This window comes from Colobus angolensis, unplaced genomic scaffold (genome assembly GCF_000951035.1).
Source record: "Colobus angolensis palliatus isolate OR3802 unplaced genomic scaffold, Cang.pa_1.0 Scaffold8, whole genome shotgun sequence".
Classification (NCBI taxonomy): domain Eukaryota; kingdom Metazoa; phylum Chordata; class Mammalia; order Primates; family Cercopithecidae; genus Colobus; species Colobus angolensis.
The window spans coordinates 2,382,873-2,401,915 of NW_012121820.1; the positions used below are offsets into that span (position 1 = coordinate 2,382,873).

Sequence of the window (19,043 nt, forward strand, 5' to 3'; positions counted from 1 at the left end):
CACATGACCTACAGTTGTTTAATAGAGCTGCTTTGGTACTATTTCAAAATGTGTAATCACTCAACATTGTTAAATGATGTTTTATACTACTCTCCTGCTCAATGCAGGGGAAGATAAGGGAAGACTGATAAACTTCTTTAGTAATTTAAGTGTGTATTAAGGGATAAATAAGTAAATAAATATTTGACAGTTTAGTACTGGTGGGTTTTGTTGTTGTTGAGGAGTTAGGGAACTCATATTTATTGAGCTGTGTGCTGGGCGCTTTCCGCACATTGCCATATCATCTTCATAGCTGTCCTATGAGTTGGCATTTTTACCTCCATTTTATAGATGAGAACTGAGATTCTCAAATTAAGTAATTTGGCTAGGTTATACCAGTAGTTAATGAAGAAGTTGGAACTTAAAAATGCAGCTTCAAAAATCGATCTCTTTCCATTATACCAGGGGCATATCTGCTTTTCAGTAACAAGCACAAAATTGGAAATCTGTGTGAGCAGTATGCAGGAGTTTTGCTAATTGATGGCAGAGTTTAAACTGAGAGGTAGAGTATACTTGGTGTGTATGGTTTAAACATGATCCACCTATGAATCCAGTGGGTGCAGAGATGTTCCATATTCTTGCTGTTAGAATTCCTTCCTAGTATTTTAATTTGGTCTATAATTTTAGTGGAATTAAACAAGAATTTTTAAAGATTATGTACCAGATTGTGTTGTGGTTTAGTAACAGTTAGTGGTTCATCCAAATCTACTAGCCGGACACTTGGCAGCAGTGGTTAATTATATAGGGATTGTTGTGAGCACATGATTAGACTTTATCATATACACTAGTGGAGACCTGATTATTGCTGTCATTCTCATTATCTTTTTCTTCCCCTCTAAAAATCTCAGGATGGTCATAGCCAGGGTCAGATGTTTAACCATTATATACCCTGGTCATCTTGCTGCTGCTCTAAGAGTTTTGTTAATGTTTGTTTTTTATTTCGTGCTTAATGACTCATCATTAGATGTAGGATGGAATCCAAACTCCTTAGCAGGACATAAGGCTACTTCATTCTTTTGCTCTGATTTACCTTACCAGTCTTCTCTGCAACCTACACTTCCCAGTAACTCTGCCATGATATATGTTGGTAGGCTCAGTAGAGTTGGCACATAACTTAGAAATAACTCAGTTGTATTATTGGTGTTCATCGTTGGAATTTTGTAGCAGAAGCTCCTGTGGAAGCATATAGATGGTGGGAGGTTGAGGTTGTTGAAATATGTCTCTCTAGGGAGATTCTCTTCATGAAATCAAAGGAAGGAAGCAAACAGAATATAGCCCAGAAGTGGCAATGGTAATGTTTAAGAGTTTCCTCTACAGTTGTGAAATTTTTCTTTTTTCTTTTTTTTTCTTTTTTTTTTGAGATGACATTTCGCTCTTGTCACCCAGGCTGAAGTGCAATGGTGTGATCTCGGCTCACTGCAACCTCCACCTCCTGGGTTCAAATGATTTTCCTGCCTCAGCCTCCGAAGTAGCTGGGATTACAGCCGAATATCACCACACTCAGCTAATTTTTGTATTTTTAGTAAAGATGGAGTTTCACTGAGTTAGCCAGGATGGTCCAATCTCCTGACCTCGTGATCCGCCCACCTCGACCTCCCAAAGTGCTGGGATTACAGGATTGAGCCACGGCACCCAACCTGCTCTTAGTTTTAGCTACATGTAGTTGCTGACTACCTGAAATGGTCCAAACTGAGATTTGCTAAAGCATAAAATACGTACCAGATTTCAAAGATTTTTAGAAGAATGTAAAACATTTCATTAATTTTATATTCATAAAATGATAATATCTGGGAAATTGGGGTTAAATAAAATACGTTAAAATTAAATTCACCTTTTTCATTTTACTTTTTTAGTGTGACTACTAGAAAACCTTAAATTACAAATTTAAATTACAACCTTATATTTCTGATGGACAGAGCTGCTAGAACCTCCCAGCAATTAAAGGCAGTGTCATGTATAAAAAATATCATACATACACACAAAGCTAAGACCTACGAACTACTTAAGTGAATATCCTGTTACCTTAAAAGTCTCAAATTATATGCATATTTTAAAAGGTACTGTCTTTTTAAAGTTAAATGTTTAAGTTTCATCTCAGATTGACTTTTTTTAAACAAGATAACCTAGAAGTGATCCTATGACATAGTTTATGGGTAGTAGTTTATGGAGACTCACCATATTAGATATTTATAAAGTGTCTGCCAGCCTTACAATGTCTCTCTGCTGTCTGTCTCTGTCTGCTGCCTCCCTACCCTTTTTTCTGTCTTCCCACCTACTTTTCAGAGTTGAGCAGAGGCAGACAGATAGGTGCAGCATATCTCCACTCCTGGCCGTACCTGACTAGTCCAGGGATAGACATCTAACCCAACCCTAGCCCAAGTCTTAGAGAATTTAGAATTGAGATGGAAAGACAGGTTTTCCATTTGGCTGGAACTTGGCTGCATAGTTGGGGGCGGTGGGAGGCCATCCTCTACTGACAGAGTGGCAGAGAAAGCCAGTTAGTAAGAAAGATGAGTAAAAGCTTTGCAGAAAGAAAGACTTAAACAGAAAGGACTCTCAGGATTGCTGCTGGCTTTCCAATTCCTGGGACCAGTTCTTCCAGAAGCCTGGGTGTGTTCTTGATCTTGGATTCTATGAGACACTCCAGTCTCTTCATCACATCTTCCCCTTTCTCTGGCATATACTAAGTAAAATTGATTTTTGTTGACAACCAGAAGACTTCTAATTAATAAATCACTGTGGTCAGATTTAATGATACAACTGGCAAGAAGTGGGAACTATGAATTACTCAGTCTATTGGTTACTCAGACAAAAAGTAAAAGAGGTATAAAATGCAAAGGATTGTAAAAAGCTTTATGAAATTAATAACTAGACCACATGCATAAAATCTATTTCACTGGTGCTTCCACTTTCTTCAGTCAATGGCACTCTCTTTTAAAGCTGACTGGAACCAAGAGTTTCAATTATACACATGTGGCTATAATCTTCGAAGCTGCTAAATTTGTTCATTCAGCAAATAGTGCTTGGGTGCCTAGGACATGCTAGACTTCGGGAAAGATGCTGCCTCTGCCTCCAGGCTACATGGAGGAATGAAGTAGCAGATAGACTGTTCAGTTCCGGGTAAGTATGAATTATCAAACCGGCCCTGGGTCTGAGCTCACACGATGTGCACTCAGTGAACCACAGGAGGAATCAAAGAGGCCATCCTGGAGGAAGTAACTGTTCTTCCTGAAGGGCCAAGAGACATCAGGCAGGCAGAACAAAGAGAATAGTATGCAGAGACATGACAGTCACAGAGAGCCTGGCATGCTCTGGGAAGGGGTGGTTAATCAACACAGGGGAATGGCAAATTACAAAGCTGGAAAAGTATTCTAGATGGCTGGAATACCAAGTTCAGTCTCTCCACTTTCGTTTCGGGTATAAACAAAAACCAAAACAGAGCTCTGGTTTATTTTTACAACAGTATTAGCCTGAAAAGGGGATTAATTCCAACATATATTGGTGAGGTTGGTTTGGACATCACTTCTTCCAGGAAGCCTTCTTTGATCAGGTCTCACCTAAGACAAGGTAAGAAGGCCATTCTCCACCCCAACAGCACTCAATCATAAAAGTGGGCACGTGGCAGTAAGATTGCCCAATTGCTTTTCTATGGCCCCCACTAGATTGTGGGCTCCTTGTTCATCACAGTATTCCCAGCCCCGTACAACGCAGGCAGTTAGGCACTGTTAGACACCACTCAGATCTTCATTACCAGAAGACAGAATTATTTCCCCTGGCTCCTTAGGAAACACTTCCCAGTTTCCAGCCCTCAAGGCAACGTCTACCGGTCAAGTTTAAATTTCTGTTAAAATATTTTTTAAAAGACATTTATTTTTCTTTCTTTCTTTTTTTTTTTTTTTGACACAGAGTCTTCCTTTGTCACCCAGGCTGGAGTGCAGTGAGTGATCTTGGCTCACTGCAACCTCCGCCTCCCAGGCAAAAGCAATCCTCCTGCCTCAGCCTCCCAAGTAGCTGGGATTACAGGCACTTTCCACCACGCGTAGCTAATTTTTGAATTTTTAGTAGAGACGAGGTTTCACCATGTTGACCAGACTGGTCTTGAACTCCTGACCTCAGGTGTCCCAAAGTGTCTGCCCACCTCGGCCTCCCAAAGTGCTGGGATTATAGGCGTGAGTCATTGCACCCAGACTAAAAGACATTTATTTCTTTCCAAATATAAAAGAGCATATCCTTTTGATGCAGTCTGATTTGTCAGAATTATCTGGAAAGCTCCCCAATGTAGTGAGCCAGACAGCACCTGCCATTCTGTGACTATGTCCCCCAGGCCTGGATCCCCCAACACAGGGCCACAATCTGAAATAGCATCACTGCCACTGCCTCGTTCAACAATCACCACTTTAGAATAGAAGCATCTTCAGAGCTCACATTATAAGCTCCAAGAGAACAGGACAATGTCATTCACTTATACATCCCCCCGCCGTGCCTGATACAGTAGCTCAGCCAGAAAAAAAAACACTTAGTAATTATTTATTAACTAGAGTCGTAGAGCTCTGTTTGTTGCAGGATGCCTGCAATTTCTGCACTCTGAAGTGTTACTTATTTCTACAAAGGAAATCAGCCAGGCACACCCCTGCCAAAAGCAACACACCGATTGTTATAATAGAATTCCTTTCCTCTCATCCTTCCATCCCTCAATTTTCTAAACTTCTTGGAACATTTTAAGAATAATCTGCTTTCCCATTTGCTTGATTTAGAGCTATAATGAGGTGGTAAGGAACTGGGGTGGTTGGTAACTGTTGCTGCCTATTACAGGCATCTATGCACAGTACTGTTTTAGTTAAACAAATGAGCTCAGATGTTCTGGCAGCAGGCAACTAACAAATCATCATTTGCAGTAAATAAAAGTAAAATGGACTGTAAAAATGTGCCAATGTTTCCAAGAATATTACGATTAGAAACAAAATGTTGTTTCTGAAGGCAGATTTGGGCAGTAAAAACACGTAAAAGGGGGCAAAAAGGCCATGTCAAATATTCATACTAATTCAGACTAAATAAGTATCACACAGTATACTTCAAGCTTAATGCATACATAAATTCCATACCTCCAGGTCAGTTTGAAAACTGTCAATAGTGGGAAATTAGGGATAAATACTTAAAACTAGTAATCTCTTAGTCAAAGTAGCTAAACAAACTAAACTCTCAACAACCATACTGATCCACTGACCAGGTGTGACTCTCCCTGACGCAATCCATATATTAGAGGCCTTCTCAGAGGATGGCAACACTATCACTTTGCCAGCAACATAAACAGATGGGAGTCACAAAACTGGAATCTTGGTTTTATTTTGTTTTTTACTGATACAGAATAATTGTAAATATTTGTGGGATACATGTGGTATTTTGATGCACGTATACAGTGTGTAATGATCAAGTCAGGGTGATTGGGACATCCATCATCTCAAACATTTACCATTTCTTTGTGTCAGTTTTGCTGGTGACATCACAATGAACAATTACTAAGGGATTGGAGACCTGTGCCCAAGAGTCAATCAATCAACCTTTCTCTCTCTCTCTCTCTCTCTCACACACACACACACACACACATACACACACAAAATCTGAAACACAGTTAAGAACCTTCATTGGGCTACCCGGAAGATAATTCGGTAAGGAAGTGATTATGAAAATTTTCACAACTAGACTGGGTACTAAAAAATACAAAAAAATTAGCTGGGCGTGGTGGCGGGTGCCTGTAGTCCCAACTATTTCAGAGGCTGAGGCAGGACAATGGCGTGAACCCAGAAGGCGGAGCTTGGAGTGAGCCGAGATCGCACCACTGCACTCTAGCCTGGGCAACAGAGTGAGATTCTGTCTCAAAAACAACCACCACCACAACAACAGCAACAACAACAAAGACCAATCAGTTTCCTTCCACAGGTTTTCTAAAATTTTCTTGTCAAAAACCTTGATGGAGTGAGTCACTCTTAAAAAGTGCACTTCACCAGCAACAGAAAAGAACTCTGGAGGGGTACAGGTTTTAAAGCTGCCACAAGAGAGTTGCCCATTTGGAGGATTTACTGTACCATGTGTATTGGTAGAAAAGAAAACTAAGTTTTAGTCAAGTCACCAGGCTCTAAAGCTGGTTCTTGTTCTACTCAGACTTCGGATTCCTGGAATTTTACTTTAAACTCCTTGCATGCCTCAGTTTTCTTATCTATAAAAATAAGGTTTATAATGACTCTGTCCCCTAGAAGAGATTTTCATGGGATTTAATTGCACCAATATATTTGAAAGTGTTTTGAAAGACATTTAAAGGGTTAAACAAATGTGAAGCATTATTTTAATATATTAGCTATGGGGAAATCACTACATTTTGGAATCAATAATAGCTATCATTTTAAAAAAGTTTTATTTTGTTAATTGACATAATTATAGGGTACCATATGATATTTTGATGTATTATACATTGTATAATGAATAAATCAGGGCAATCAGCATATCCATCACCTCAAATACTTGTTATTTCTTTGTGGTGAGAACATTCAAAATTATTTTAGCCATTTTGAAATGTAAAGTACATTATGGTTAATTCTAGTCACCTTACTGTATAATAGAACACCAGAACTTATCCCTCTTATCTAATGTAACTTTGTACCTGTTGACCTCTCTCCCTCTCCCTGCCTGTCCTACCCAGCCTTCAGTGCCACTGTTCTACTGTTTACCTCTATGGATCAACTTTTTAAGTTTTCACAGATGAGTGAGATCATGTCCTATTTGTCTTTGTGCTTGACTTATTTCACTTAATGTCTTGTGGGTTCATCCAGGTGCCGCAAAGGGCAGGATTTCATTTATTTTTATGCCTGAATAGTATTCCATTGTGTATATGTACCTCATTTAAAAAGATTCATCCATTGATGGATACTTAGGTTGATTCCATATCTTGGCCATTGTAAATAGTGCTGCAGTAAACATGGGAGTGCAGATACCTCTTTGACATACTGATTTTGTTTCTTTTGGATATAGAAGTTGAGTATCCCTAATCCAAAAATCTGAAATCCAGAATGCTCCAAAATCCAAAACTTTTTGAGCACTGACATGATGCTTAGAGAATAATACTCGTTGCACTATTTTGGATTTTGGGTTTTTGGATTAGGGATGCTCAGCTATAATGCAAATATTTCAAAATCGAGAAAAAAAAATCTGAAGTCAGAAATGCTCCTGGTCCCAAGCATTTTGGGTGAGGGATGCTCAATATTTATACCCAGTAGTCGGATTATTGGATTATATGGTAGTTCTATTTTTAATTTGTTGGAAAACCTCCCTACTGTTGTCCTTAATGGCTGTACTAATTTACTTTCCTAGTGCCTTGGTCTGTTTTGTGCTGCTATAAAGGAATACCTGAGGCTGGATAATTTCTAAAGAAAAGAGGTTTATTTGGCTCACACTTCTGCAGGCTGGTAGCAGCATCTGCATCTGCTGAGGGTCTCAGGCTGCTTCTGCTCATGGCAGAAGGTGAAGGGGAGCTGGTGTGTACAGAGAACATATGATGAGAAAGGGAACAATGGGGTGAGGAGATGCCAGGCTCTTTTTCACAACCAGTACTAATGGGAACTAATAGAGTGAGAAGTGATTCACTTCTGAGGGAGGGTATCAATCTGTTCATAAGGGATCTGCCCCCATAACCCAGACACCTGCCATTAGGCCCCATCTCTAACATTGGGGATCAGATTTCAATATGAGGTTTATAGGGATCAAACATCCAAATTATAGCACCTACCAACATTGTATAAGAGTTTCCCTTTCTCTGCATCCTTGCCAACGTTTGTAATTTTTTGTCTTTTTATTAATAGCCATTCTAACTGGGTGATGTGATATCTCATTGTGGTTTTGATTTGCTTTTCCCTGGTGATTAGTGGTGATGAGCATATTTTTCATATACCTGTTGCCATTTGTATGTCTTTTTTTTTTTTTGAGATGGAATTTTGCTCTTGTTGCCCAGGCTGGAGTATAATGGCATGATCTTGGCTCACTGCAACCTCTGCCTCCTGTGTTCAAGCGATTCTCCTGCCTCAGCCTCCCCAGTAGCTGGGATTACAGGCATGTGCCACCATGCCTGGCTAATTTTGTATTTTTAGTAGAGATGGGATTTCTCCATGTTGGTCAGGCAGGTCTCAAACTCCCGACCTCAGGTGATCCTCCTGCCTCAGCCTCCCAGAGTGCTGGGATTACAGGTGTGAGCCACTGCACCTGGCCTTGTATGTCTTCTTTTGAGGGGTGTCTATTTAGGTCTTTTGTTCATTTTTAAATTGGATTTTTTTTTTTTTTTCTGTTGAGTTCCTTATGTATCCGGGATGAGTCCCTTGTCAGATGCATAGTTTGCAAATATTTTCTCCTTTTCTTTGGATTGTCTATTCACTTTGTTGTTTCCTTTGCTGTGCAGAAGCTTTTTAGTTTGATATAACCCTATTTGTCTATTTTTGCTTTTGTTCTCTGTGCTTTTGAGGTCTTGTCCAACAAGTCCTTGCCCAGACCAATGTCCTGCAGCATTTCACCTAAGTGGTTCTTCAAGTAGTTTCATAGTTTCAGGTTGTACATTTAAGTCTGTATTTTAAGTTGATTTTTGTAAGTGGTTAGAGATAGGGGTCTAGTTTCATTTTTCTGCATGTGAATATTCAGTTTACTCAGTACCATTTGTTGAAGAGATTGTTCTTTCCCCAATGTGTGTTCTTGATGCCTTTGTCAAAAATCGTGTATGGATTTATTTCTGGGTTCTTTATTCTGTTGAACTATCGAAAAAAGAAATAAGGTAATACATTTTCAGTAGCTATTAAAAAAACACCTAGCAATAAATTTAACTGAGGAGGTAAAGATCTCTGCAATGTAAACTATAAAATATTGATGAAAAAAATTGAAGAAGACATAAATAAATGCAAAGAATATCCCTTGTTATGTATCAGAAGAATAAATATTGTTAAAATGTCTATGCTATCTAAAGTGATCTATAGATTCAATGCAATCCCTATCAAAATACCAGTGATATTTTTCACAGAAATAGAAAAAAAATTCTAAAATTTCTGTGGCAACACAGAAGACCCAGAATAGCCAAAGCAATCTTGAGCAAAAAGAGCAAATCTGGAGACATTATGTTACCTGATTTCAAAATATACTACAAAGCAATAGTAACCATAACAGCATGGTACTGGCATAAAAACAAACACAGACAAATGGAACAGAGTCTATCATTTATTGAGGATTTACTTTGTGCCAGGCACTGTTCTAAGCACTTTATCGATACTGTATAATTTAATCATAATAACCTTATGAAGGTACTGTTACTATTTGTGTTTTATATATGAGGAAATTAAGACACAAAGATTTAACAAACCAGCCCAAGGTCAACTATCTAGTAAATAGTTGAACAGGAGTTGGAATGCACTTAAAAAAATTGTGGTGAAATATACACGATGTAAAATGATTTTAACCATTTTAAAGTGTGTAGTTCTGTGGCATTAAGTATATTCACATTGTTGTGCAACCATTAACACCATCCATCTCTAAAACTTTTTAATCTTGGCAAACTTAAACTCTATACTGACTAAACACTATTCCCTATTTTCCCATCCTCAGCCCCTGGCAACCACCTTTTTGGTTTTTCTCTGCGAGTTTAACTCCCCTAGGAGCCTCATATAAGAGGAATCATACAATATTTATCTTTTTGTGGCTGGCATATGTCACTTAGCATAATGTCTTCAAGGTTCATTCATGTTGTAGCATATATTGAAATTCCGTGTTTTATTTATTTATTTTTATTATTATTATTTTCTTTTCAGATGGAGTTTCACTCTTGTTGCTTAGGCTGGAGTGCAATGGCGCCATCTTGGCTCACTGCAACCTCTGCCTCCCGCATTCAAGAAATTCTCCTGCTTCAGCCTCCCGAGTAGCTGAAATTATGGGCATGCACCACCATGCCCGGCTAATTTTTTATTTTTAGTAGAGATGGGGTTTCTCCATGTTGGTCAGGCTGGTCTTGAACTCCTGACCTCAGGTGATCTGCCCGCCTTGGCCTCCCAAAGTGCTGGGATTACAGGCATGAGTCACCACGCCTGGCAAAATTCCCTATTTCTTAAGGCTAAATAATATTCCATTGTGTGTATGTACGTTTCATTTATCCATCTATCTGTTGGTAGACATGTGGGTTACTTCTACCTCTTGGCTACTGTTAATGGAACTGCTATGAACATGAGTGTACAACTATCTCTTCAAGACCCTGCTTTTACTTCTTTTGGGTATCTACCCGGAAGTAGAACTGCTGGATCGTATGGTAATTTTATGTTTAATTTTTTGAGGAACTGCCATATTTTTTGCCATAGTGGCTGCATCGTTTTACGTACCATCAGTGTACAAGGGTCCTAATTTCTCTACATCCTTGCTAACACTTGTTACTTTCTGTTTTTTTTCCTTCATCCCTCCCTCCCTCCCTCCTTCCCTCTTCTTCCTCCTTCCTCTTCTTCCTCCTCTTTTTTTTTTTTTTTTTTTTTGAGATGGAGTCTGACTCTGTCTCCCAGGTTGGAGTATAGTGGGACGATCTTGGCTCGCTGCAAACTCCACCTCCTGGGTTCAAGCGATTCTCCTGCTGCAGCCTCCCGAGTAACTGGGATCACAGGTGTGTACCACCATGCCCGGCTAATTTTTGTGTTTTTAGTAGAGATGGGTTTCACCATATTGGCCAGGCTGGTCTCGAACTCCTGACCTCAAGTGATCTGCCCTCCTCAGCCTCTCAAAGTGCTGGGATTACAGGTGTGAGCCCACCTCGCCTGGCCTTTTTTTTTTTTTTTTTTTTAAATAAAAGCCATCCCAGTGGGTATGTAATATTATCCCACTCTGGTTTTAGTGTTTCACTAATGACTAGTGATGTTGAGCATGTTTTCATGTACTTATTGGCCATTTCTATATCCTCTTTGGAAAATGGCTATTTAAGTCATTGGTTCATTTTAAAATTGAGTTGTTTGGTTTTTGTTGTTGAGTTGTAGGAGTTTTAAAAGTATATTCTGGATATCAGTCTCTTATCAGATATGTGATTTACAAATATTTGTTTTCCATTCTGTGGGTTGACTTTCACTCTGTAGATAGTATCCTTTGACACACAGAAGTTTTTAATTTTGGTAAAGTCCAGCATGTCTGTTTTTTTCTGTTGATACCTGTGCTTTTTGGTGTCACATCCAAGACATTGTTGTCAAATGCAATCTCAAGAAACATATTTTCTTCTAAGCTGTATTTCTGTCTCTGTCTGTGCCTCTTTTCTCTGTATCAGTTTGAGTCTGTCTCTGTATCTGTTTCTGTATGTTTGTATCTTTGTATCTTTTTTCTACATATTTATAAACCACCAAAACATATATGTATCATCTCTCTTTTCTTGCCTTATTTCTTCATTTTCCTTTTTTTTTTGTAGAACTTTTTGAAAGTATTGCAGAAATCATGACACTGCATGTATTTCCCAAAAATAATAGCATCTTTCTAAACTATAATTAGTACTGCCTTTAGAATCGGGCACACAGGGCCCCTGCCTTGTGCTCTCTACTTTGGAGTGCCTTTCTTGAAGTTTGCTAAGTCTCCCCGCTGCCTCAATGCCTGAAAGGCAGGGTGCCCCAAGCTCTTCTCTTTAGGAGTCTCATATTTAGAATTACAGTAAATTTCCTAATTATATTGAAAATTGAAGCGTAACTTTTTTTTTTTGCTGATCTTATTGTTCACTACTGTGTACCATATTTTTCTTCTAAATTATTTTTCTTATCTTTATATATTTCTTTAACTGATTAGTGTGTACATATTTAGTATTATAGTCATTAATTACCTTTATTCTTCTGTCTCTCCAGTACTGAGTTGAAACTCTTGGAGGAAGCAACCATATCAGTCTGCAGGTCATTAGGTAAGTGGGGAAAATGTGTGTGTATGTGTGTGGGGCATTGTTTTCAAATTTGGTTTTAGATTTTGATAGTATATGAATTGAATTAATGAAGTAATTATTCTTCTTTGATAGCAATAGTAATAATTTTTTCTATTCATGGCATTCACAGATGCTGCTAGAAGGTACCCTTCAGTCAATAGCAATATGACACATGCTTGACTATATCTGCAGTAGTGGCAATGGACTCTGCTAAATCATAGACAGTCTTTTGGCTTGTTCTTTTTGTGAATTTTGAAATACTGAAAATAATGTGATTTAGCAACTGCTGTTATTGACTATGTTCACCAGAATAATTATTACTTATTAAAATCTATTAGGAATATATATTAGAAAGTTTCTATAACAAATTGATATTATGGCAAAGAGCATGGAATCCAGAATCACTTTATGATTTTAATTTCAGCTGTGAGACTTATTAGCTGAGCTTTAATTTCCTCATATAAGTTGAGGATAAGGACAACTATTTACAGGATTCTTATAAGGAAAAATTAGGTAATATGAAATATTCAGTACAATGTGTGGCATGTAGTCATTGCAAACCATTTATATCAGCAAATGTTACCTTTTTCAGGTCTTGTTTTTCAAATGCTTAACTTCCAAGTTCATAGCAATTGGAAGAAATTGTATATATTTTTAAAATGCAGGCAGTTATACTTAGATTGCATTGGTGCTTTGAAAATTAAAGATAATGTGTCTGTAAAATACCTAATGTACAGGAGTGTAATAAGTGAGAACAATATTCTGTTTTAAAATCAAGCTATATAGGCCAGACACCATGGCTCACGCCTATAATCCCAGCATTTTGGGAGGCTGATGTGGGTGGATCATGAAGTCAGGAGTTCAAGACCAGCTTGGCCAAGATGGTGAAACCCCGTCTGTACTGAAAATCCAAAAATTAGCCAGGCATGGTGGCAGGCGCCTGTAATCCCAGCTACTCAGGAGGCTGAGGCAGAGAATTGCTTGAACCCAGGAGGCAGAGGTTGCAGTGAGCCGAGAGGGTGCCGCTGCACTCCAGTGTGGGAGACAGAGCAAGACTCTGTCTCAAAAAAAAAAAAAAAAAAAAATTAAAAAAAAAATCAAGCTATATGCATAACTCCCATATAAACTATTTTGCTAAAAACAGTTTTTGATTTTTTTTTTTTTTTTTTTTTTTTTTTATAAGAGAGAGAGTCTTACTTTGCTGCCCAGGCTGGAGTGCACTGGTGCCATTGTGGCTCACTGCAGCCTTGATCTTCTGGGCTTCAGTGATCCTTCCACCTCAGCCTCCTGAGAAGCTGGGGCTACAGGTGCATGGCACCACACCTGCCTAATGATTTTATTTTGTTTTTGTAGAGATGGGGGTTTCCTGTGTTGCCGAGGCTAGTCTTAGGCTCCTGGCTGCAAGCCATCCTCCTCCTACCTTGGACCCCCAAAGTGTTGGGATATTACAGGCGTCAGCCACTGTGCCTGGGCCCAGATATTTTTGTTTTTAAAAACAAACTATGTTGATAATTAAAAAGGTGTTATTGTAGTAGTTGCCTTGCCTTACAACCATAGCTTAAGGAATTTTTTGCTTAATAGAGCTGGCTTTCAAAAGCCATGTTGCAATTCAGTGCTGAAAATTAAGCAGTTTGATGTAACAATATTAGTGTAGTTACTGTGATAATGACTTTTAAGGTGACTTTGGGTTTTTATAAAAATTAAAAAATTAAAAGTTGAAAAAACAGAAAAATATAACAAAATAAAGAAAGCAATAAGAAAACAAATAAAGAAAAAAATTACATTAAGAAAACCAAAAATAACTGGAAGTGGTGGCTCATGCCTATAATACTGGTAACTTAGGAGGCTGAGGCAGGAGGGTTGCTTGAGGTCAGAGTTCAAGACCAGCTTAGGCAACATAATAAGATTCTATCTCTACACACAAAAAAATTGAAAAAACTTAGCCAGGCATGGTGGCATGTGCCTGTAGTCTCAGCTGCTTGGGAGACTGAGGCAGGAGGATTGATTGAGCCCAGGAATTTGAGGCTGCAGGGAACTTTGATGGTGCCACTGGACTCCAGTCTGGACAATAGAGCAAGACTCCAAATCTAGGGGCAAAAAAAAGCAAGTAATATTTACTCATTATATATAATGTGGAAAGCATACTAAAATGTAAACAAAGTAGTAATTGCTCATAATTTGAAAACCCTGACATAGGCATTGTTGATATTTTTGTATTTTTTCTTCTACTTATGCAATGGATATAAATTTATATATATTTCATCTACCGTACAGACACACACACACTCACACACACACACATTTTAATCTGTGTTTTTCATTTGACATTGTATCAGGAATGTGTTCATGTTTAAAAATATTTTTGGGAACAGCAAAAAAAGATATACATTTATTGCCCCAAATTCCAGTAAATATGATGATGGTTCAGCTAAAATAAAAATCATCTCATATTAAGCAGTACATATGTAATCGCTGCTAATCTTTAGTGACAGTTTCATATAAATGGTATTATTTATATTTTGTTTACACTCAGCAGCATGTCAGGAACCTCTTCACATCAATAAGTATAAATGCATATCAACTTTAAGGGCTTTGTGAGTATGCTTAGTTTCCTTTTTGAAAAAAAATTTTAAGTGCTCGTCTACTGTCAACAATTTTCCTTCTCTTTTTTCTTTTTTTGGTCTGAAAATGTTCTATTTTTTTCTTCACTTTTGAAGCATATGTTTTGCTGGATATAGAATTTTAGATAGACATTAATTTATTTTCTGTACTTTAAAGGTGTCATTTCATTATTTTTTAGCTTTTCTTGTTTTTGTTGTGAAGAAAGCAGTCAACCTTATTGTTGCTTCTTTGAAAATGATGGAATTTTTAACTTCTGGCTGCTTTTAAGTTTTTCTTTTTATCTTTTGATTTTCAGTAGCCTTAGAGTGAGGTGCTGAGGAGAAGTTTTCTTTGTTTTTTTGTCGCCTGAGGTTTGTAGAGATTCTTAGATCTGTGGGTTGGCGTCTTTTATCAGTATTGGAAAATTCTTAGCTGTTATCTGTTTATATATAAAATTTTTGTTCTATTCTGTCTCTCCTCTCCTCCTGGGACACTTGTTATACTTGTGTTCAATGCTTTTGTTTCCATTGTGTCACATATACTTGTTAGGCCTTTTTTTCTTTTGTAGTTTACATTATTTTTCTCTCTGACCTTCAATGAGATATTTTCTGTTAATTCATCTTTAGTTTCTAATCTTTTCCTTTTTTTTTTTTTAATTTTTATTTTGAGACAGTGTCTCACTCTGTTTCCCAGGCTAGAGTGCAGTGGCACTATCACTGCTCACTGCAACCTCAACTTCCTGGGCTCAAGAGATCCTTCCACTTCAACCTCCTGAGTAGCTGGGACTACAGGCATATGTCACTATGCCTGGATAATTTTTAAGTTTTCTGTAGAGGTGGGATCTTGCCATGTTGTCTTGAGCTTCTGGGCTCAAGTGATCCTCCCTTCTAGGCCCCCACAAAGTGCTGGGATTACAAGTGTGAGCTACTGTCCCTGGTACTCATCTTTTCTTCTGGTATGTCCCATTTGCTGTTAAAACTATCTACTGAGATTTTTAAAACAAGCTTTTAATTTTAGAATAGCTGTAGACTTATGGAAACATTTCAAAGCTAGTATAGAGCATTCCTGTATACACTTCACCTATTTCCCCTATTTTAACATCTTACTTTAGTATGGTACATTTGTTTCAACTAAGGAATCAACATTGGTACAGATATACCCCAGAGATATTGTGGGTCAGTTCCAGACCACTGAGATAAAGCCAGTATTACAATAAAGTGAGTTGCATGAATTTTTTGGTTTCCCCGTGCTTATAAATGTTATGTTTACATTATACCATGGTCTATCAAATGTGCAATAACACGTGTTAAATGTACGTATCTTAATCTTATAACTGTATCACAAAAAAATGCTAACACATCATCTGAGCCTTTAATGAGTCATAATCTTCTTGCTCGTGACAACAAGACATCCAAGATCACTGATTTGACCAGGTGCGGTGGCTCACTCCTGTAATCCCAGCACTTTGGGAGGCTGAGGTGGGCATATTACCCAAGGTCAGGAGTTCAAGACCAGCCTGGCCAACATCGTGAAACCCCATCTCTACAAAAATACAAAAATTGACTGGGCATGATGGCAGGTGCCTTTCATCTCAGCTACTCGGGAGGCTGAGGCAGGAGAATCGCAGTGAGTCGAGATTGCAGCATTGCACTCCAGCCTGGGTGACAGAGTGAGACTCTGACATACACACACAAAAAGATCACTGATTAGAGATCACTATACAGATATAACAATAAAATGCTTGAAATATTGCAAGAATTGGCTGGGCATGGTGGTCTATAATCCTGGCACTTTGGGAGGCCAAGGCGGGAGGATTGCTTGAGTCCAGGAATTTGAGACCAGTCTGGGCAACATAGCAAGACCCTGTCTCTACAAAAAACTAAAAGAAAATTAGCCAGACATGGTGACTCCTGAGTAACAACTCAGGAGGCTGAGATGGGAAGATCTCTTGAGCCTGGGAGGTTGAGGCTGCAGTGAGCTGTGATCACACTGCTGCATTCAGCCTAGGTGACAGAGTAAGACCCGTTTCAAAAAAAAAGAAAAAAGTAAGTAAATAAATATGAAGACATTTTGCAAGAACTACCAAAATGTGATGCAGAGACATGAAGTGAGCATGTGTTGTTGGAAAAATGGTGCTGATAGACTTGCTCACTGCAAGGTTGCCACAAACCTTCAATTTGTAACAAATGCGGTATCTTTGAAGCACAGTGAAGCAGAGCATTATAAAATGAGGTTATGTTAATTCTATTAACTAAACTGCACACTTCATTCAATCTTTCACTTGCTTTCTCCTAATGTGCCTTCACTGTTCCAGGATCCCACCTAGGGTGCCGCATGACTTCTGATCGTCATGTATTTCTCTGGTCTGCAACAGTCTCTCAAATTTTCCACATTTTTGATGCCTTTTGATGATTTTGGGGAGTATTAGTAGGGTATATTCCAAAACGTTTCTCAATTTGAGTTGTCTGATGACTTTCTCATACTTAAACTGGGGTTATAGGTTTGTGGAAGGAAGACCATGGAGAAGAAGTGCTGTTCTGAACGCACTGTATCAAGGGGACATGCTGTTAATATGACTTATCACTGATGGTGTTGACATTGATCACTTGGCTGAGGTACTATTTATCAAATTTCTTCAGTGTAAAGTTGTTTCTTTCTCTCCTGATTCCTTCATTTTCAAAGGGTAGTTTTTCTAGATATAGAATTCTTGGTTAACATTTTTTTCTCTTTCAGCACTTTGAACATATTATTCTACTGTCTTCTGGTCTCTATTTTTTCAGATAAATCTGACATTAATTGTATTGTTGTTCCCCTGAAAATGTTGAGAAATTTTTTCCTGCTGCTTGTAAGATGTTCTCTTTGCCTTTTAAAAGAGTTTTTTGGCCAGGCGTGGTGGCTCACACCTGTAATTACAGCTCTTTGGGAGGCCACAGCAGGAAGATTGCTTGAGGCCAGGAGTTAGATGCCAGTTTGGGCAACATAGCAAGACCTTGTCTCTACAAAAATAAAAATAAAAATAAAAATTAGCCTGGCATGGTAGCTTGCATCTCTTACATGTGTAGATTAATGTTTTTCATGAGTTTTGGGAAATATGTTGCCTTTTTTCCTTTTTTTTTTTTCTTTTTTTAAGGAATAGGGTCTCACCCTCTTATCCAGGCTGGTCTTGAACTGCTGGCCCCAAGCATGCCTCCCACCTCAGCCTCCCAAAGCATTGGCCATTATTTTTGTTAGGCTTTTTATGCTTAGCTTTATTACCTTTTTCCTGAATGTACACATGAGGTTTTCTGGATCAGATTTCTTTTTTTTTTTTTTTTTTTGAGACAGAGTTTTGCTCTTGTTGCCCAGGCTGGAGTGCAATGGTGTGATCTCCACTCACTACAACCTCCACCTCCTGGGTTCAAGCGATTCTCCTCCCTCAGCCTCCCAAGTAGCTGGGATTACAGGCATGCACCACCACACCCAGCTAATTTTGTATTTTTAGTAGAGATGAAGTTTCACCATGTCAGTCAGGCTGGTCTTGAACTCCTGACCTCAGGTGATCCACCCACCTTGGCCTTCAAAGTGCTGGGATTACAGGCTTGAGCTACCACGCCCAGCCCAGATTTCATATTAAATACTTCACAGTAAATAAGACATCCATTGGTCCTTCTTTGTCCTAGTTCTTACCCACTAGGATGATGCTGTGAGAGCCAGGTCAGTTGTTTTATATGATAGTCAGACTCCTTGTAGGTGAGGGATGAGGAAAAACATTTGCCAGCTTATAAAGAGTAAAGAAGCAGCTGTACCATCCTCTCCTAAAAGAGTCTGCTCCTTCAGAGCAGAAGAGTCTGCCTTTGGCATATAAATACAACTTTTTCAGGAGCCAGGTATCCTATCCTCACTTGCTGTTTTGACATTTTAACCTAGGGATGTCTCCAAGTTCTGTGGCCTCATTTGTCCTTTTTTTTCTTTTTTTTTCTTTTTTTTTTTTGCTTTTTGTTCATGAGACTTTTTCCTTTAACTCTTGGCAATAAATATTTCTCATTATGCTTTTTCTCTGTATGGTTTTTCCTATAATTTGATGAGGTGTTTTGATTGGTGTATTAAGATCTTTTTCAGTTCAGAAGTTTGTTTTTCTTTTTTCTTTTTTTCATTATGGCTCTGATTTTGTGTTTTAGTTTCTTCTCCTTACCTCTTGATCACCCGTAATGTTCAGGTTGGATCTCTGTTCTTTACTTTCTGTATCTTTTTGTCTCTGTTCTTTTCTCATATTTCCTCCTTTGTATGATTGATTTCAATGTTTTGTACACTGCCAGTTCTCCTCTTTTACTATTGTAGTGTATGTTTTAGCTGTTATTGCATTTTCAGCTTATTTCTTTTTATTTATTTATTTATTTATTTATTTTTATTATACTTTAAGTTCTAGGGTACATGTGCATAACGTGCAGGTTTGTTACATATGTATACTTGTGCCATGTTG

General features: G+C 38.2%; 1 protein-coding gene across 1 annotated transcript in view; it reads left to right on the forward strand.

The window, feature by feature from the left end:
* LOC105502367 (dymeclin-like) overlaps nucleotides 1-19,043 on the forward strand; it is a 137,945-nt gene that overhangs the window by 57,672 nt on the left and 61,230 nt on the right. The window contains exon 4 of the mRNA XM_011928812.1: nucleotides 11,913-11,965. Coding sequence (XP_011784202.1) covers nucleotides 11,913-11,965 — 53 coding nt within the window. The remainder of the gene's footprint in view (nucleotides 1-11,912; nucleotides 11,966-19,043) is intronic.